General features: G+C 42.4%; 1 protein-coding gene across 1 annotated transcript in view; it reads right to left on the bottom strand.

The window, feature by feature from the left end:
* Positions 1–8,774: 8,774 nt before the first annotated feature.
* SASH3 (SAM and SH3 domain containing 3) overlaps positions 8,775–22,339 on the bottom strand; it is a 44,098-nt gene continuing 30,533 nt past the window's right edge. The window contains exons 5-8 of the mRNA XM_069746092.1: positions 21,951–22,105; positions 13,700–13,906; positions 11,316–11,466; positions 8,775–9,767 (exon numbers count right to left, since the gene is read on the bottom strand). Of these exons, the coding sequence (XP_069602193.1) occupies positions 9,538–9,767; positions 11,316–11,466; positions 13,700–13,906; positions 21,951–22,105 (743 nt within the window). The 3' untranslated portion in view covers positions 8,775–9,537. The remainder of the gene's footprint in view (positions 9,768–11,315; positions 11,467–13,699; positions 13,907–21,950; positions 22,106–22,339) is intronic.

Here is a 22,339-nt window from a genome sequence, read left to right as displayed (position 1 = left end):
GATGACTGACAGGTATATACTATACAGGAGGAGATGACACACGTATATACTATACAGGAGGAGATGACATACAGGTATATACAGGAGGAGATGACACAGGTATATACGGGAGCAAATGACACACATATATACTATATACAGGGGAGATGACACAGGTATAAAACTATGTAAAGCTGTTAATACAAGAGAAGATAGTATTCTGCTACAGATGGATCTGGATAAGTTGGAAACTTGGGCTGAAAGGTGGCAGATGAGGTTTAACAATGATAAATGTAAGGTTATACACATGGGAAGAGGGAATCAATATCACCATTACACACTGAACGGGAAACCACTGGGTAAATCTGACAGGGAGAAGGACTTGGGAATCCTAGTTAATGATAAACTTACCTGGAGCAGCCAGTGCCAGGCAGCAGCTGCCAAGGCAAACAGGATCATGGGGTGCATTAAAAGAGGTCTGGATACACATGATGAGAGCATTATACTGCCTCTGTACAAATCCCTAGTTAGACCGCACATGGAGTACTGTGTCCAGTTTTGGGCACCGGTGCTCAGGAAGGATATAATGGAACTAGAGAGAGTACAAAGGAGGGCAACAAAATTAATAAAGGGGATTGGAGAACTACAATACCCAGATAGATTAGCGAAATTAGGATTATTTAGTCTAGAAAAAAGACGACTGAGGGGCGATCTAATAACCATGTATAAGTATATAAGGGGACAATACAAATATCTCGCTGAGGATCTGTTTATACCAAGGAAGGTGACGGGCACAAGGGGGCATTCTTTGCGTCTGGAGGAGAGAAGGTTTTTCCACCAACATAGAAGAGGATTCTTTACTGTTAGGGCAGTGAGAATCTGGAATTGCTTGCCTGAGGAGGTGGTGATGGCGAACTCAGTCGAGGGGTTCAAGAGAGGCCTGGATGTCTTCCTGGAGCAGAACAATATTGTATCATACAATTATTAGGTTCTGTAGAAGGACGTAGATCTGGGTATTTATTATGATGGAATATAGGCTGAACTGGATGGACAAATGTCTTTTTTCGGCCTTACTAACTATGTTACTATGTTACTATGTATATACTATATACAGGAGGACATGACACACAGGTATATACTATATACAGGAGGACATGACACAGGTATATACTATATACAGGGGAGATGACATACAGGAACATACTATATACAGGGGCGATGACGCACCGGTACATACTATATACAGTGGAGATGACGCACAGGTATATACTATATACAGGAGCAGATGATACACAGGTATATACTATATACAGGGGAGCTGACATAGGTATATACTATATACAGGAAATGACATACATGTATATACTATATATAGGAGGAGATGACATACAGGTATATAGTATATACAGAAGAGATGACATACAGGTATATAATATAGAAGATGACACATGGGTATATACAATATACAGGAGGAGATGACATACAGCAGGTATATACTATTTACAGGGGAGATGACATACAGGTATATACAATATACAACAGAAGACATACAGGTGTATACTATATATAAGGGAGATGACAAACAGGTATATACTGAGGTGAAAATGAGGGGTGTGAGGTGAAAATGAAAAGGTGTGAGTGCAAAATGAGAGGAGTGAGGGAAAATAGTGGAGTGATCGGAAAATGACAGATGTGAGGTCGAAATGACAAGTGTTAGGGGGGAATGAGAGGAGTGAGGAGGAAAATGAGAGAAGTGAGGGGGGAAAATGAAAGATGTGATTGGGAAAATGAGAGGTGTAAGGGAGAAAATGAGAGGCATGATGGGAAAATAAGAGACATGAGGTGCTATAACTAACCACAGATATTTACTATGCCCAGGCAACGCCGGGCTCTTCAGCTAGTCTACAAATAAAATTACAAAGTCAGTTTTATGATGATTGCTGTAATATAAAAAGAAAATACTACAGAGCAAGAAGCTTCCAGCATAGAAGGGTTAATAATTATTTTTAATCAACTGACAAGATACAAAGTGACTGAAGAAAAGTACAGCAGGCGTTAGTGATGGCCCGTCTCCTCCATCATCAGTATCTGGTGATCGCCCGTCTCCTCCATCATCAGTATATAGTGACCACCCGTCTCCTCCATCATCAGTATCTGGTGACCGCCCGTCTCCTCCATCATCAGTATCTGGTGACCGCCCGTCACCTCCATCATCAGTATCTGGTGACCGCCCGTCTCCTCCATCATCAGTATCTGGTGACCGCCCGTCTCCTCCATCATCAGTATCTGGTGACCGCCCGTCTCCTCCATCATCAGTATCTGGTGACCGCCCGTCTCCTCCATCATCAGTATCTGGTGACCGCCCGTCACCTCCATCATCAGTATCTGGTGACCGCCCGTCTCCTCCATCATCAGTATCTGGTGACCGCTCGTCTCCTCCATCATCAGTATCTGGTGACCGCCTGTCGCCTCCATCATCAGTATCTGGTGACCGCCCGTCTCCTCCATCATCAGTATCTGGTGACCGCCCGTCTCCTCCATCATCAGTATCTGGTGACCGCCCGTCTCCTCCATCATCAGTATCTGGTGATTTGCCAAGTTTGTGATTTGCTTCTGGAGAATGATATATCTGATAAATTACTTCACCCGTCGTCTTCTACTGGATGGAGAATCGGCAGATACATCGACATAATGTGATACATAAGAAGCATCAGAAAACATAATCATCGTCTTTTTTCTTGGGTACAAATAGAAAGTAACAGTTTACGGACTTTGTACAACGTCTACAGAATGTTCGTAAATATACAATGTATCTGTATCTAGAAGAAAAGAAATATGTCTGAGGAAGGAAAACATCGAAGCAAATGTGTAAGCGGGAATCTTTCTACCGGTAAAGCTTTATATGTGAAGGTTCTATTGTGTATGGAGGATGATCTAGTCTTCAGCCTGACCTGGGGTCTCCTCACGCTTCGTCCCCTGGATCAGCACAACCGCCCGTCTTTTGGCTTTGAGATGCTTTTCATGGTGAATCAAAATTGACCAAACTGTGAACCCATCAGACATCAGGTCCTGTTCCTCTAATTACAAGAACATTTGGTAAAATTGGATAATAATGTTATTTGGACTTTTGGAGGAAAATGGGGTCAACAGAGTTAATTTTTTGGGACATGCTATGCAATTTCTCCTGAAATAAACCAGAACCTACTGTTTGAGCCTCCGTGTGGCTGCGGTAATATGAGTGAACTTACAGTTGAAACCAGAAGTTTCCATCCACTATATAAAGACACATCTGCAGGTTTTTCTCAATATCTGACGTGAGATCAGAATAAACCTTTCCTGTTTTAGGACAATCAGGATTACCATAATTATTAATATTTGCCAAATGTCAGAATAATTAGAGAGAGAATGTTTGAAGCATTTTTATTACTGCAAAGTCAAAAGTTTTGGAAACAGGAACACATGGGCTACTTGCACAGTGAACAAGTCTGTAAGAACATGTTCACACACCACCAAGAAACCTGAAGACACAAAAGAGAATGGTAAAACCAAAAACACTCAGTTTGAAAAAATGTTTGCAGTAATCCGCAAGTGCTAGTAAAAGATGTAAATAACAGGGTATTTGGTTGATACGTTTTTTGCAAAAAATGTATACTAAGCTGCTCTACCAATCTTCACGGTATACCCATATCAGAGCAGTCCTAACTAATGTATGCAATCCCTATCTGATGTATTTAAAAACCTGATCATCTGTATATTACCTGTGTGAACAGGGTTCAGAGAGGAAAAATCCATGTGTGCATACAGGACAGAACAGCTTTTGTGCAGCTAGCCCAAGAGGAGTGGTGGAACTCCCCAGTCTTGTAGACACAAGAGAACAATCATGGAAACAGGAACACATGGGCTACTTGCACAGTGAACAAGTCTGTAAGAACATGTTCACACACCACCAAGAAACCTGAAGACACAAAAGAGAATGGTAAAACCAAAAACACTCAGTTTGAAAAAATGTTTGCAGTAATCCGCAAGTGCTAGTAAAAGATGTAAATAACAGGGTATTTGGTTGATACGTTTTTTGCAAAAAATGTATACTAAGCTGCTCTACCAATCTTCACGGTATACCCATATCAGAGCAGTCCTAACTAATGTATGCAATCCCTATCTGATGTATTTAAAAACCTGATCATCTGTATATTACCTGTGTGAACAGGGTTCAGAGAGGAAAAATCCATGTGTGCATACAGGACAGAACAGCTTTTGTGCAGCTAGCCCAAGAGGAGTGGTGGAACTCCCCAGTCTTGTAGACACAAGAGAACAATCATGGAAACAGGAACACATGGGCTACTTGCACAGTGAACAAGTCTGTAAGAACATGTTCACACACCACCAAGAAACCTGAAGACACAAAAGAGAATGGTAAAACCAAAAACACTCAGTTTGAAAAAATGTTTGCAGTAATCCGCAAGTGCTAGTAAAAGATGTAAATAACAGGGTATTTGGTTGATACGTTTTTTGCAAAAAATGTATACTAAGCTGCTCTACCAATCTTCACGGTATACCCATATCAGAGCAGTCCTAACTAATGTATGCAATCCCTATCTGATGTATTTAAAAACCTGATCATCTGTATATTACCTGTGTGAACAGGGTTCAGAGAGGAAAAATCCATGTGTGCATACAGGACAGAACAGCTTTTGTGCAGCTAGCCCAAGAGGAGTGGTGGAACTCCCCAGTCTTGTAGACACAAGAGAACAATCATGGAAACAGGAACACATGGGCTACTTGCACAGTGAACAAGTCTGTATGATCATGTTCACACACCACCAAGAAACCTGAAGACACAAAAGAGAATGGTAAAACCAAAAACACTCAGTTTGAAAAAATGTTTGCAGTAATCCGCAAGTGCTAGTAAAAGATGTAAATAACAGGGTATTTGGTTGATACGTTTTTTGCAAAAAATGTATACTAAGCTGCTCTACCAATCTTCACGGTATACCCATATCAGAGCAGTCCTAACTAATGTATGCAATCCCTATCTGATGTATTTAAAAACCTGATCATCTGTATATTACCTGTGTGAACAGGGTTCAGAGAGGAAAAATCCATGTGTGCATACAGGACAGAACAGCTTTTGTGCAGCTAGCCCAAGAGGAGTGGTGGAACTCCCCAGTCTTGTAGACACAAGAGAACAATCATGGAAACAGGAACACATGGGCTACTTGCACAGTGAACAAGTCTGTAAGAACATGTTCACACACCACCAAGAAACCTGAAGACACAAAAGAGAATGGTAAAACCAAAAACACTCAGTTTGAAAAAATGTTTGCAGTAATCCGCAAGTGCTAGTAAAAGATGTAAATAACAGGGTATTTGGTTGATACGTTTTTTGCAAAAAATGTATACTAAGCTGCTCTACCAATCTTCACGGTATACCCATATCAGAGCAGTCCTAACTAATGTATGCAATCCCTATCTGATGTATTTAAAAACCTGATCATCTGTATATTACCTGTGTGAACAGGGTTCAGAGAGGAAAAATCCATGTGTGCATACAGGACAGAACAGCTTTTGTGCAGCTAGCCCAAGAGGAGTGGTGGAACTCCCCAGTCTTGTAGACACAAGAGAACAATCATGGAAACAGGAACACATGGGCTAAGTCAAAAGTTTGCATACACTAAGATTTAAACAATTCTGGACTGCTCATATGATGATTTCATGTGTTTGGAAGCTTCTGATTAGTTTTTTTTGCAACATCTGAGTTAATTAGAGACACACCTGTGGATGTATTTTAATGCACACCTGAAACACACGGCTGATTACTTTAGACTTTCCCTTAATGATACACATAGACTCAAAGATATCACTAAGAAAATTTTGGACTTGCACAAGTTTGGCTCATCCTTGGGTACAATTTCAAGATACCTGAAGGTGCCTCGTTCATCTGTACAAACAATTATAGGCAAGTACAAACAAGATGGGAATGTCCAGCAATCATACCGCTCAGGAAGGAGATGGATTCTGTGTCCCAGACATGAACATGCTTTGGTCAGACATGTGCATATCAACCCAAGGACAAAAGTAAAAGACCTTGTGAAGATGATGGCAGAAGCTGGTAAGATTGTGCCAATATCCACAGTGAAACGAGTACTGTATCAACATGGGTTGAAAGGCCGCTCTGCCAGGAAGAAGCCAATACGCCAAAAGAAACATAAACAACAAGACTAATGTTTGCAAATGCACACAGGAACAAAGACCTTAATTTTTGGAGACGTCCTGTAGTCTGATGAAACTAAAATTGAACTTTTTGGGCATAATGACCATCGTTACATTTGAAGGAAAAAGGGAGAAGCTTGGAAGCCTAAGTACACCATCCCCACTGTGAAACATGGCGGTGGCAGCATCATGTTGTGGGGTTGTTTTGCTGCAGGAGGAACTGGTGCACTTCACAAAATAGATGGCTGCATGAGAAAAGGAGACTATTATTTATTTATATAGCACTATTGATACCATGGTCTGTACATGAGGGGTTACATCAAAATGCATATATCACAGTAAATTAACAATGGCAGGCTGGTACAGAGGGGAGAGGACCCGGCCCTTAGGGGCTTACATTCTACAGGATTACGGGGAAGAAGACAGTAGGTTGGGGGTTGCAGTAGAGCGATGATATTGAGGTGGCCGTGTGGTCAGTGCAGGCTGTAAGCTTTATTGAAGAGATGGGTTTTCAGGTTCCGTCTGAAGGATCTGAAAGTGGTGGATAACCGGATGTGTTGGGGCAGAGAATTCCAGAGAATGGGGGATATTCGGGAGAAGTCTTGGAGGCGATTGGGTGAGGAGTAAATAAGTGTGGAGGAAAGGAGGAGGTCTTGGGAGGATCAGAGATTACGTGAGGGAAGATATTGAGAGATTAGTTTGGAAATACACGGAGGATAAAGGTAATGGATGGCTTTGTTGGTCAGTGTTAGTAGTGTGAACTGGATACGCTGAGGGAATTGGGAACCAGTGAAGAGATTTGCAGAGGGAGAAGCGGAGGAGTAGCGAGGAGAGAGATTAGTCGGCCAGTAGAGTTAAGGACGGACTGGAGAGGTGTGAGAGAGTTAGCAGGCAGGCCACAGAGGAGGATGTTGCAGTAGTTGAGGTGGGAGATAATTAGGGCATGCACAAGCATTTTAGTACAATGAGGGTTGAGGAAAAGACGGATTCTGGAAATATTTTTCAGCTGGAGGCGACAGGAGGTGGCGAGAGCTTGGATGAGCGGTGTGAAGGACAGGGCAGAGTCAAGGGCTACTCCGAGGCAGCGGATTTCCAAGATGGGAAATTGTGATTTCATTTATTGTGATAGATTTAGGTAAGATCTATTAGATGGAGGAAAGATGATGAGTTCAGATTTGTCCACATTGAGCTTGAGGAGGCGAGAGGAGAAGAAGGAGGATATGGCTGATAGACACTCCGGGATTCTGGAGAGCAGAGAGGTGACATCTGGGCCAGAGAGGTAGATCTGAATGTCATCGGCATATAGATGGTACCGGAAGCAATGGGACGTTAAGTTGTCCAATTCGAGGGATATAGATGGAGAAGAGTGAGGGTATGTTTCCACGTTCAGGAAACGCTGCGTTTTTGACGCTGCGTTTTGCCACAGCGTCAAAAACGCAGCGTCCAGATGTTACAGCGTAGTGGAGGGGATTTAATGAAATCCCGTCTCCACTATGCAGCAAAAAACGCATGCGGCATAGCCACGAAAACGCACATGCGGCGCGTTTTTTCAGAACGCAGCATGTTGTTACAATGAGCAAAACACGCAAGAACACCGCAGGTGACCTGCCAGTGACCTCAGGTGCAGATTTGGTCAGGATTTTACCTGCATAAAATCGACCAAATCCTGAAGCAAGCCTGAACGTGGACACATACCCTAAGGGTTCTTGGACAGGGCCTTGAGGGATGAGGAGGTAGTGTGGGAGTGGGAGATGCTGAATATGCGGTTGGTAAGGTATGAGGAGATCCGGGATAGGGCGAGGTCTTTGACGCCAAAGGAAGAGAGGATCTGTAGTAGGAGGCAGTGGTCAACTGTGTCGAAGGCAGAGGACAGGTCTAGGAGGAGGAGGATAGAGAATTGTCTGTTAGCTTTGGCTGTCAGTAAGTTGTTAGTAAGTTTGGTCAGGGCAGTCTGTGGAATGGTGGGGACGGAAGCCAGATTGTAGCGTGTCGAAGAGAAAGTTAGATGCAAAGTGAGAGGAATGTTCAGTGTGGACGTGCTGCTCAAGGAGTTTGGAAGCAAATGGGAGCAAAGATAGAGGGCGATAACCCTGACCGCCCGCCATGTCCAGCTATGTGGCAATACTGAAGCAACATCTAAGACATCAGCCAGAAAGTTGAAGCTTGGGCAGAAATGGGTCTTCCAAATGGACAATGACCCGAAGCATTCTGCCAAAAATGGTAACAAAGTGGCTTAAGGATAACAAAGTCAAATGTTTTGGAGCGGCCATCACAAAGTCCTGATCTCAATCCTATTGAAACCTAGCTGAAAAGGCCGGTGCGAGCAAGGCGACCTACAAACCTGGGTCAGTTACACTAGGGTTGTCAGGTGGAGTGGGCCCAAATTCTGACCAACTATTATGAGAAGCTTGTGGAAGGAGATCCTAAACCTGTGACCCAAGTCATTCAGTGTAAGGGCAATGGCACCAAATACTAATGAAATGGATGGAAACTTCTGACTTTGCAGTAAGTAATAAAAATGCCTGAAAACTTTCTCTCTCATTATTCTGGCATTTGGCAAATATTAATAATTATGATAATCCTAATTGTCCTAAGACGGAAAAGGTTTATTCTGATTTCATGTCAGATATTGAGAAGAACCTGCAGATGTGTCTTTATATAGAGTGGATGGAAACTTCTGCTTTCAACTGTACATGATGTAGGCGAGCAGAAAAGTCCGTGACTGCCGGTGGTCCAGTGCCTGCAGTCGTGCTGTGTCTACGGCAGATTACAATGGGCACGGACACTTGTGACCTCAGTGATGGAGATCTCACTCTGTCCCTTTTGGTGCAGGATAACATTAATGGGGTTATCCAAGATTTTAAAAACATGAGTTAATAGCAATAAATGAGCTAAAACCATAAAGTAGGCATTCTTACACAATAATGTCAGTCATTCCAGCATTTAGAGGTCCTTTCCTGTCCTGCAGCGATGTCACCACATCCATCATTCATGACTCACTTCATTGAAGGTGCACCGTACATTCCAGCATGGCTGCTGAGGTCAGTGACTGGCTGCAGCGGTCACATGAGTTTCTTTTCTTCCTTGAGAGGTTTTACTTTAGGTGAACACAGCTCAGACCCGGTGCAGAACTGCAGGACCAAGAACAGTCAATACAAAAACATCCACAATAATGTAAAAAATAAATCTGTAAAAGTCGACAGAACGATCTGAACCACATTCTGTGAATACTGTTTGGTCTTCATATCCGAGAGTTTCGTCTCCTCAGGACCAAAATATTTTTCTTCGATGTTGGCTCGCTCTTTGGTTCCTGTGAGTGGTTGACTATAAAGCTCATGGTCGCAGGTATCATCCGTCTTGGCTGGTCACTTCTGCCGGCTGCTCGCTCTCCGGATGCTTCTTGATCATAGAGTCATCTATGGACAATCCTCGAAAGTTCTCCTCTGTGGTGTTGAGGTCGGACTCGTCTCTGCTGTTCTCCAGGTTCTCTGGTCCCTCGTAGCAGCCCGAGTCTCGGGGAAGGTGACAGTCTTGACTCACAGATGATGTCTCCGCTACCTCTTCATGTTCACTGCCGGCTGTAAGAAGCAAATTATCAGTCAACACAAGGAAAGAATGTTTCTAACCCTTCAGATCCAGTAAAAATAAGAGCTCAATTCTTCTAGGAAAATATTTAGTATTCCTGATCATTTCTATCCTTTTAGCCTCTTAATCAATAATTTCCTTTTTCTTTTTTTGCATCCGTTAATGCGCCTCATGCAACAGAGCTGTGGTTTTCCAATGCTGTGACATACGACCTACGAGGTGGTTTTTACTGGGTGGAAAGTGTGTTGAAGAAGGGGGGGGAATGGCTGGAAAAAAAGAGTCTTCCTGCTTCTACATAGAGCAGCGAAAAGAGAAGAATAATCTGGGTAGAAAGGCAAATAAGCAATTGTAAGTGCAGAGTGCTGTCAATATGATGACGGCAATATATTAAGGGGATAAACACTGATGGGAGGAGGATGAGGATGAGGACGGCCTCTTTAATTATATCTGCGCTCCTGCTAATATGCTACACAGTTATCATTGTATATAAAAAAGTGCGACCCGAAAACATATTACTAAGGAATTTGATATCTACACTGACCTACAGTAATAACTACTTTCTTTCAGGACCAATTGCTCTGACAACAGAAGGGGCTTTGTTAACTTATCTTTGTGACCAACTTACAGCTAGTGATACCAGAATAGACCCCTAACCCCATCTGGCCTCTAGACCCTCCATCATCCCATTTCTTGTCTTCCATCCCATTGTTTCCCCCCTCATCCTATGTCCTGTCCTTCTCTGCTTCCAGCCCATTGTTTCCTCCCTCATCCCATGTCCTATCCTTCTCTGTTTCCATCCCATTGTTTCCCCTCATCCTATGTCCTGTCCTTCTTTGTTTCCCCCCTCATCCCATGTCCTGTCCTTTTCTGCTTCCAGCCCATTGTTTCCTCCCTCATCCTATGTCCTGTCCTCTGCTTCCATCCCATTGTTTCCCCTCTCATTCTATGTCCTGTCCTTCTTTGTTTCCCCCCTCATCCTATGTCCTGTCCTCTGCTTCCATCCCATTGTTTCCCTCCCTCATCCCATGTCCTGTCCTTCTCTGCTTCCATCCCATTGTTTCCCCCCTCATCCCATGTCCTGTCCTCTGCTTCCATCCCATTGTTTCCCGCCTCATCCCATGTCCTGTTCTCTGCTTCCATCCCATTGTTTCCCCCCTCATTCTATGTCCTGTCCTTCTCTGCTTCCGTCCCATTGTTTCCCCACTCATCCCATGTCCTGTCCTTCTCTGCTTCCATCCCATTGTTTCCCCACTCATCCCATGTCCTGTCCTTCTCTGCTTCCATCCCATTGTTTACACCCTCATCCCATGTCCTGTCCTTCTCTGCTTCCGTCCCATTGTTTCCCCCCTCATCCCATGTCCTGTCCTTCTCTGCTTCCATCCCATTGTTTCCCCACTCATCCCATGTCCTGTCCTTCTCTGCTTCCATCCCATTGTTTCCCCCCTCATCCCATGTCCTGTCCTTCTCTGCTTCCATCCCATTGTTTCCTCCGTGAACATGATCTGCAGCTTCTCTACATGCGTCACATAAGGTTTCCTTACTGTCATAGTCCAGCAGGAATTCGGCGGCGGTGAGGAGCTTGACCACATGCTGCGGGTCCGTTATATTCAGTTCCAGTAGATGACTTTCCGTCAGGTCCTTAAAGTCTTCAGTCGTCTGGTAGCCATTGAGCATGAGGGTTGCAATATGTTCCTAGTGATAAAACATGAAGATAATCCTAGACACAATGCAATACTTGATGATGGGAGATGGGACAGATACAGAAGAATAGAGCAGCATGGTGATAATTGGTGCTTGATAGTAACATAGTAACATAGTTAGTAAGGCCGAAAAAAGACATTTGTCCATCCAGTTCAGCCTATATTCCATCATAATAAATCCCCAGATCTACGTCCTTCTACAGAACCTAATTGTATGATACAATATTGTTCTGCTCCAGGAAGACATCCAGGCCTCTCTTGAACCCCTCGACTGAGTTCGCCATCACCACCTCCTCAGGCAAGCAATTCCAGATTCTCACTGCCCTAACAGTAAAGAATCCTCTTCTATGTTGGTGGAAAAACCTTCTCTCCTCCAGACGCAAAGAATGCCCCCTTGTGCCCGTCACCTTCCTTGGTATAAACAGATCCTCAGCGAGATATTTGTATTGTCCCCTTATATACTTATACATGGTTATTAGATCGCCCCTCAGTCGTCTTTTTTCTAGACTAAATAATCCTAATTTCGCTAATCTATCTGGGTATTGTAGTTCTCCCATCCCCTTTATTAATTTTGTTGCCCTCCTTTGTACTCTCTCTAGTTCCATTATATCCTTCCTGAGCACCGGTGCCCAAAACTGGACACAGTACTCCATGTGCGGTCTAACTAGGGATTTGTACAGAGGCAGTATAATGCTCTCAACATGTGTATCCAGACCTCTTTTAATGCACCCCATGATCCTCTTTGCCTTGGCAGCTGCTGCCTGGCACTGGCTGCTCCAGGTAAGTTTATCATTAACTAGGATCCCCAAGTCCTTCTCCCTGTCAGATTTACCCAGTGGTTTCCCATTCAGTGTGTAATGGTGATATTGATTCCTTCTTCCCATGTGTATAACCTTACATTTATCATTGTTAAACCTCATCTGCCACCTTTCAGCCCAAGTTTCCAACTTATCCAGATCCATCTGTAGCAGAATACTATCTTCTCTTGTATTAACTGCTTTACATAGTTTTGTATCATCTGCAAATATCGATATTTTACTGTGTAAACCTTCTACCAGATCATTAATGAATATGTTGAAGAGAACAGGTCCCAATACTGACCCCTGCGGTACCCCACTGGTCACAGCGACCCAGTTAGAGACTATACCATTTATAACCACCCTCTGCTTTCTATCACTAAGCCAGTTACTAACCCATTTACACACATTTTCCCCCAGACCAAGCATTCTCATTTTGTGTACCAACCTCTTGTGCGGCACGGTATCAAACGCTTTGGAAAAATCGAGATATACCACGTCCAATGACTCACCGTGGTCCAGCCTATAGCTTACCTCTTCATAAAAACTGATTAGATTGGTTTGACAGGAGCGATTTCTCATAAACCCATGCTGATATGGAGTTAAACAGTTATTCTCATTGAGATAATCCAGAATAACATCCCTCAGAAACCCTTCAAATATTTTACCAACAATAGAGGTTAGACTTACTGGCCTATAATTTCCAGGGTCACTTTTAGAGCCCTTTTTGAATATTGGCACCACATTTGGATGCAAAACTCCACCATACATGACCCCAAAAACAGGAAGAGTCCCGCATCTGAGCCTGAAAGCTGATGTCTCACGTGGATACAGACCTATAGGGACCATGGAGAAATATCTCCCTTCTCTTCGACAAGCCCTGACACTTTGGCCCTGCATGTCCATAGGTGCCAAAATAGATAAGAGGGAACATGTTGATATAACCATTAGTAGGGGGACCCCCATTTGGATTTCTGGTATGGACCCCGCTTTCCTCTATGCTCCCCTTTGTGCATATGAACGTTTCTTTTAAAGGGTACCACAAAGGAATATTCCAGTCTGTGCAAGTAATCACCTGTCCACTGGACGGTTAGATCGGTGTGGACGTGACTGGTAGGACCCAGACTGATCACCAGAATGGGGGGCACAAGACTGCAGCAATGAGGAGGTGAACGGGTTATCGGGATGTGCATGCACCCTGCCAAGAAGATACCCAAGAGCTGCATTACTCTCGGCTGTCATAGATAGGGCGGCCATTCAACTGCTCCTGGACGTGGTTCTATGACCAGTAGAGGATGAAGGACAAAATTCCACCATTCTGGTGTTTTGCAAGGTGCAACGAACACAGATCTGATGATCACCACCTACTGATTGGATAGGTAACACCTCGCTCTCCTAAAAATCAGCATGGAGGAGGTGAAGTCTGACCTGCATGTTAATCCGTTCCAGCAGTTCCTGTAGACTCTTCGGCTGGGATTTTTTGCTCCGTCCATGTATCCGGACTCTTTTTGGGTGAACAGTCTCTTCTGGAAGAATATCAACATAGATGAACTTGAAGGATCCAACCTTGTTCTTTAGCATTCCTGTCCAGGTGCCGTCGGGCGGTTTCTCAATGATATAGATGATGTCTCCCACCTGAAGACCATAAAAGACAAGTCAGCCCTCTGTGTGAGCGGGTTACTACATGGGCGAGGTCCACATGGCTGCTCCCCCCATCCCCTACTTATCACTCCCCACCTCCTCCCTCGACTTTCTCCTTCTTGTCGGATTCTCCTGAACCCCTCCTGTCCCAGCCAAGATTTGGAGCCCGAGTCGATGTTGCATTTGCTTTTTTTTTGTCAAGTTTTTGTTGTTTTTCAAATATTTTTCATTTGCATCAAATTCTTCTCTTAATTTCTGCTTTTCCTAAAGTCTATTTCATATGTGATATATTATTGTGCATGAAATTCAAGGGAAAAGAAAGCGGTCACTAGGGAGCGCTGTGAGGGTCACAGTTACAATTGAAAGCAAAAGGTCCACCGCAGCTCCAGCCGTTAACCTTCTAGGAGGATACAAAATGCAGTAAATAGTAATGACGGTCCTAGGAGCGCTGGGAATGAGACCAAAACAAAGATTTTAGTGTTGAACCACAACGCGTTTCAACGGTTAAACCGTCTTCATCGGGTGGAAGTTTATTAAAGGAGAACAGGAAGGGGTATTTAAACAAATAGCAACCAATAAAATTTTCAGTCAGCAGGTCACATGATAAGAACAAGTCACATGATAAAATAGTAAGGTCACATGGTAAAAACACAATAGGAACAAAACTATGTATATATAAAAAAAAATAAATAAAGCCCCTAGACCTGATTAAAATATAAAACATGGTAAAATGCAAAAAATAAGACAACATATAATAAAATTACACTATAAAAACACTATAAAATGATTAAAAACAGAGAGATCACTTGTTAACCCTTTCAATGGTAAGATTTAACCCTTCAGGCGCCAGAGTCCCCATCTTAAAAATCCAGAAACTTTCCCTATTAATCAAGCTCCCATACCGATCAGATACATTTTCTGGTATAAAATCTATAATCGTCAGTTTCAGAGATTCTAAATTTTTTTGGTGCTTGGTTAAAAAATGCTTTGATAGGCTATGCAACATAAAAGCATTCCTAATATTTTGGCGCTGCTTGTTCAGTCTTGCGTGCATGGTCTGTATAGTCCGTCCAACATATTGGAGCCCACATCCACATTCTATTAGATATACTACAAATGAGGATTGACAGTTACCATGGTAGCTGATTCTGTAATTAATATTAGTAGTATTGGATGTGAATTCTTTAACACCATTTCTGATGGAGTTACAACACAGACATTTTGCAAATCTGCAGGCAAAGCAGCCGGGATTTTTTGTTAGCTGGGTCGCGGATGTGGCACTGGGGCTAATAACTGTATTGCTGGGTGCCACTAGGTTGCGGAGTGTGCGATTCCGCCTATAAACTATTCTGGGGTAGGTAGGGATGTGACCTGAGAATATCGGGTCACCTTCCAATATCAACCAATATTTTTTCAAAAGTCTCTGGATAGTAGCATGAGATTGATTAAAGGTTGTAACCAAGCTCCACTTGGCAAATTCAGAGGTCACGGATTTAGCACCCCGAATAGTTTTACTTTTAATTTTCTGTATACATTCATATTGGGACAATATTCCTGTTTTAGAAAGGGCGTCTTGAACCAGTTTTTTAGGGTAGCCTTTTTGTAAAAAAAACGTTGCTCTAAGACTTTGGCCTCTTCAAAAAAATCCTTGTCTCTTGTGCAATTTTTTCTTATGCGCCAATACTGCCCATACATAGTAACATAGTAACATAGTTAGTAAGGCCGAAAAAAGCCATTTGTCCATCCAGTTCAGCCTATATTCCATCATAATAAATCCCCAGATCTACGTCCTTCTACAGAACCTAATAATTGTATGATACAATATTGTTCTGCTCCAGGAAGACATCCAGGCCTCTCTTGAACCCCTCGACTGAGTTTGCCATCACCACCTCCTCAGGCAAGCAATTCCAGATTCTCACTGCCCTAACAGTAAAGAATCCTCTTCTATGTTGGTGGAAAAACCTTCTCTCCTCCAGACGCAAAGAATGCCCCCTTGTGCCCGTCACCTTCCTTGGTATAAACAGATCCTCAGCGAGATATTTGTATTGTCCCCTTATATACTTATACATGGTTATTAGATCGCCCCTCAGTCGTCTTTTTTCTAGACTAAATAATCCTAATTTCGCTAATCTATCTGGGTATTGTAGTTCTCCCATCCCCTTTATTAATTTTGTTGCCCTCCTTTGTACTCTCTCTAGTTCCATTATATCCTTCCTGAGCACCGGTGCCCAAAACTGGACACAGTACTCCATGTGCGGTCTAACTAGGGATTTGTACAGAGGCAGTATAATGCTCTCATCATGTGTATCCAGACCTCTTTTAATGCACCCCATGATCCTGTTTGCCTTGGCAGCTGCTGCCTGGCACTGGCTGCTCCAGGTAAGTTTATCATTAACTAGGATCCCCAAGTCCTTCTCCCTGTCAGATTTACCCAGTGGTTTCCCGTTCAGTGTGTAATGGTGACATTGATTCCTTCTTCCCATGTGTATAACCTTACATTTATCATTGTTAAACCTCATCTGCCACCTTTCAGCCCAAGTTTCCAACTTATCCAGATCCATCTGTAGCAGAATACTATCTTCTCTTGTATTAACTGCTTTACATAGTTTTGTATCATCTGCAAATATCGATATTTTACTGTGTAAACCTTCTACCAGATCATTAATGAATATGTTGAAGAGAACAGGTCCCAATACTGACCCCTGCGGTACCCCACTGGTCACAGCGACCCAGTTAGAGACTATACCATTTATAACCACCCTCTGCTTTCTATCACTAAGCCAGTTACTAACCCATTTACACACATTTTCCCCCAGACCAAGCATTCTCATTTTGTGTACCAACCTCTTGTGCGGCACGGTATCAAACGCTTTGGAAAAATCGAGATATACCACGTCCAATGACTCACCGTGGTCCAGCCTATAGCTTACCTCTTCATAAAAACTGATTAGATTGGTTTGACAGGAGCGATTTCTCATAAACCCATGCTGATATGGAGTTAAACAGTTATTCTCATTGAGATAATCCAGAATAACATCCCTCAGAAACCCTTCAAATATTTTACCAACAATAGAGGTTAGACTTACTGGCCTATAATTTCCAGGTTCACTTTTAGAGCCCTTTTTGAATATTGGCACCACATTTGCTATGCGCCAGTCCTGCGGAACAGACCCTGTCGCTATAGAGTCACTAAAAATAAGAAATAATGGTTTATCTATTACATTACTTAGTTCTCTTAGTACTCGTGGGTGTATGCCATCCGGACCCGGAGATTTATCTATTTTAATCTTATTTAGCCGGTTTCGCACCGGCTAAATACGGGATGTTACGGATCCATTTGGGAAGGTGTCCACTATTAAAATTCAAGTAACTATTCACATCCACCTTTTTAAAGTGTGTAGTGGTGGAGAAACAGCCCTCAGTGTCAACATGTACCATTAGATCTAAAAATTCATGAACTGAGGAGCGTGAGAAATTAGCTGTGAAGGTAAGACCCCAAGAATTAGAGTTGAGACTGAACAAATTCAAGGGCTTCCAATTCAGTGCCTGTCCAAATTAAAAAGAGATCGTCTATGAAGCGACGAAAAAAAACAAGCTTACCAGCAGCCAAACGGGACTGCACGATGAGGACGGACTCAAAAACCCCCATAAACAGATTTGCGTAACCAGGGGCGAATCTCGTCCCCATCGCGCAGCCCTTTATCTGGCGATAAAAGAAATGCTCAAAAGTGAAAATATTATTATGTAGAACAAATTTAATAGCATCTAACAAAAAAGGTCTTTGCAGTTCAGGCATTTGATCATCCAAAGACAAGAAATGTTCAACCGCCTCTACACCCCGATCATGGGGTATATTGGAGTAGAGGGCTGGAACATCCATTGTTATGAGGACAATGTTAGGGACAAGGGGGAAAGCCTGGAGAGTATCAATCAGGTCAGATGAATCTTTAAGGTATGACCCAAGACTGACAACATATTTCTGCAAAAATAAATCTACGAAGTGAGATAAGTTGCTGGTGATTGAGTTAATACCGGAGATAATGGGGCGACCTGGGGGATTAGAGGGATTCTTATGTGTCTTGGGCAAAAAATAAAAAAATGGAATTCTGTAACGAGAGATATTAAGAAATCTGAATTCTTTCTTATTAAAAAGACCCAAAGAATAAGCTTCTTTTATAAAATTATTGTACTCAGAAAAAGTTATTGCGGAGATATCTTGGTCCAATCTAACATAGAATTCACAATCATTTAGAATTCTAAAACCCTCCTGAGTATACCAATTTCTGTTCATGACCACCACTCCTCCCCCTTTGTCAGCATTCTTGATAATAATATTCACATTTTCCCTTAGGGATTTCACGGCCACTTTCTCACCTATAGTAAGGTTACCATTTTTCTTTTTAAATAAAGGTAATGACCGAATTTCTTTAAAGATGAGCTGCTGGAATGTTTCAATGTGCGATCCCCTGTGATGGAGGGGATGAAAATGGCTTGAGGTGGCTTTGGGGTCTACATGTAGAAAAGAGTCAGCCTCATTAGTTGTCAAATTAGATATGGAGTTCACTGGCTTATTCTTACCATCAATCAAGAAGTGTCTCTGTACTGTAAGTTTCCTAATAAAATCATTCAAATCCAAATAAAGACTAAAAGCATTAAGGGGCGAGTCCGGACAGAAGGATAGACCACGTTCAAGCAGTGACCTTTCATCGTTTTTGAGACTATAGTCTGATAAATTGAAGATGCTTGTTAGTTCAGTAGCGGATTTAGGGAGAGCCCGAAGGTTTTTTTGGGATTTTCTCTTGCCCCTACATCCTCGTGCTCTCGTTTTCTTTTTATTTTTGACAACTGAAAAAAATGAGTGATTTTGGTATTATGCAGAATTTTGTTAGAGGTAGGAGAAACTGAAAGGGTACTCACAAGGGAAGAATCAACCAAATTATTTATTGGCAGACTAATTGGTTCAATAGTATCGATTACTGGTAAAATCGGGGGTGTAACAAGAGAGGTTGGTTCAGTAATGCCAACTACAGGCAGATTGGGGAGAGTAGTGAGAGTAACAGGGAGGGAAGCAAAAGATGTGGATGGAGAAGTGGGTTGGGAGAGTCCACCATCATGAATAGTAGGCTGTGATAGACCTGGGTAGTGGTCCACCTCAGCCAGATTATTATCAGTACAATTCAAGAAGGCCCCATTACTCACATCCAACAACAGGTTTTTGTCTAATTCAGGGCTCAATTGGATTGCTGTGAGATCAGAACAAAGCGGAGAGTGCTCTTTTCCGCTATGAGCCAGGGAATCAGAAATATTTGTATCATTGCTCTTACTCCTATCATTGTCATTGGTACTACCCTTCAAACTCTCTTTATGCTGTTCATAGTATAATTTCTGAAATATGTTGTCAGTCTTGGGTCATACCTTAAAGATTCATCTGACCTGATTGATACTCTCCAGGCTTTCCCCCGTGTCCCTAACATTGTCCTCATAACAATGGATGTTCCAGCCCTCTACTCCAATATACCCCATGATCGGGGTGTAGAGGCGGTTGAACATTTCTTGTCTTTGGATGATCAAATGCCTGAACTGCAAAGAACTTTTTTGTTGGATGCTATTAAGTTTGTTCTACATAATAATATTTTCACTTTTGAGCATTTCTTTTACCGCCAGATAAAGGGCTGCGCGATGGGGACGAGATTCGCCCCTGGTTACGCAAATCTGTTTATGGGGGTTTTTGAGTCCGTCCTCATCGTGCAGTCCCGTTTGGCTGCTGGTAAGCTTGTTTTTTATCGTCGCTTCATAGACGATCTCTTTTTAATTTGGACAGGCACTGAATTGGAAGCCCTTGAATTTGTTCACAGTCTCAACTCTAATTCTTGGGGTCTTACCTTCACAGCTAATTTCTCACGCTCCTCAATTCATGAATTTTTAGATCTAATGGTACATGTTGACACTGAGGGCTGTTTCTCCACCACTACACACTTTAAAAAGGTGGATGTGAATAGTTACTTGAATTTTAATAGTGGACACCTTCCCAAATGGATCCGTAACATCCCGTATGGGCAGTATTGGCGCATAAGAAAAAATTGCACAAGAGACAAGGATTTTTTTGAAGAGGCCAAAGTCTTAGAGCAACGTTTTTTACAAAAAGGCTACCCTAAAAAACTGGTTCAAGACGCCCTTTCTAAAACAGGAATATTGTCCCAATATGAATGTATACAGAAAATTAAAAGTAAAACTAGTCGGGGTGCTAAATCCGTGACCTCTGAATTTGCCAAGTGGAGCTTGGTTACAACCTTTAATCAATCTCATGCTACTATCCAGAGACTTTTGAAAAAATATTGGATGATATTGGAAGGTGACCCGATATTCTCAGGTCACATCCCTACCTACCCCAGAATAATTTATAGGCGGAATCGCACACTCCGCAACCTAGTTGCACCCAGCAATACAGTAATTAGCCCCAGTGCCACATCCGCGACCCAGCTAACAAAAAATCCCGGCTGTTTTGCTTGCAGATCTGCAAAATGTTTGTGTTGTAACTCCATCAGAAATGGTGTTAAAGAATTCACATCCAATACTACTAATATTAATTACAGAATCAGCTACCATGGTAACTGTCAATCCTCATTTGTAGTATATCTAATAGAATGCGGATGTGGGCTCCAATATGTTGGACGGACTATACAGACCATGCACGCAAGACTGAACAAGCATCGCCAAAATATTAGGAATGCTTTTATGTTGCATAGCCTATCAAAGCATTTTTTAACCAAGCACCAAAAAAATGTAGAATCTCTGAAACTGACGATTATAGATTTATATCTGATCGGTATGGGAGCTTGATTAATAGGGAAAGTTTCTGGATTTTTAAGATGGGGACTCTGGCGCCTGAAGGGTTAAATCTTACCATTGAAAGGGTTAACAAGTGATCTCTCTGTTTTTAATCATTTTATAGTGTTTTTATAGTGTAATTTTATTATATGTTGTCTTATTTTTTGCATTTTACCATGTTTTATATTTTAATCAGGTCTAGGGGCTTTATTTAATCTTTTTTTATATATACATAGTTTTGTTCCTATTGTGTTTTTACCATGTGACCTTACTATTTTATCATGTGACTTGTTCTTATCATGTGACCTGCTGACTGTGAATTTTATTGGTTGCTATTTGTTTAAATACCCCTTCCTGTTCTCCTTTAATAAACTTCCACCCGATGAAGACGGTTTAACCGTTGAAACGCGTTGTGGTCCAACACTAAAATCCTTGTTTTGGTCTCATTCCCAGCGCTCCTAGGACCGTTATTACTATTTACTGCATTTTATTGTGCATGAGCTTTGGGGTTTCCAGATGTTTTCAGTGGATTCATCAATTTGGACTTCTTAAAAAGTCACAACATTTTTGACCCAAATCTTCCCCCCGTCCTCCCCATCCTCTTCCCTTCCCCCTCCTTGTGTGATCTGATATATATCTGAAAGTTTTGCATAAATGTCGCAAACTTTTTTTTTATTCTGCTCAAAATTCATGAACTCGGTGCATGGCCTCGTAGAATTTGGCACAAAAAAAAAACTATCAATAACTAAATCAACATAAAAAATAGAAAAGTGACTTAATTATGCAAATGAGGAATTGGGCTTTGTGCCAATTATAAGGGACTGACATGGAATCCCCGTACCCAATACGCAGGTGATGCGGCTCATTAACTTATTTTACATTCATAACCTCTCCCAATATGGGGTCATTTACCCCCTATGACCCCGACGGTGCAGCAGGAGTGGGATTTAGTGTATCGCCGCACTGAATAAGGATCCTCCCTACAGGGAACTATCGGGTCTGTGGCGTCCAGAGACGAGGGACGCGGGGCACAGCTGCTGAGAACACAACACGCTCCACATCCCGATGTAGTGATGTGTGCATCCTGCCTATCTGTCTCCTGCAGTAATAGACGCCGTTCAGTTATTAGGAGCCTTGTTTCCTTCATGACGTTCCTTGATAACACCCACATTAATTCTTACGGCACATTCTCTCTATTGAGCGTTCTTACTCTGAGCTTCAGAGAATCCTTCTCATAAGGACTTGGTGTGAAGTCTGTATGGACTTTTGCTTTTCCACAAAATGGACCCGTATAGGGTGGAGCGAGGTTCTCCATATTGATGCTGTCTCTATAACTGAGCGATAAAGGGCTGCACAGCTCGCTGCCTGGAGAAAAACACAGGGAAGGAAGGGTTAATAGCGTCTCGTTATAACACGGCACCATGCAGAGATACAAGAGCAATCGACTCTTGGCCGGCATACGCCTTGTGTTTTGGGGCACAGATATTGGGTTCCTTGGCTTTAATTTTCTACCAGATATTTTGTGTTCGCTTGGACTTCAGAAGTGATCTGAGACCCCGATCCAGGGATCATCTACTATATAATTGTCTAAGGGGCACT

This window comes from Ranitomeya imitator, chromosome 2 (assembly GCF_032444005.1).
Source record: "Ranitomeya imitator isolate aRanImi1 chromosome 2, aRanImi1.pri, whole genome shotgun sequence".
Classification (NCBI taxonomy): domain Eukaryota; kingdom Metazoa; phylum Chordata; class Amphibia; order Anura; family Dendrobatidae; genus Ranitomeya; species Ranitomeya imitator.
Note: the sequence above shows the minus strand (reverse complement) of the source record. Positions and strands in the feature narration are given on the sequence as shown.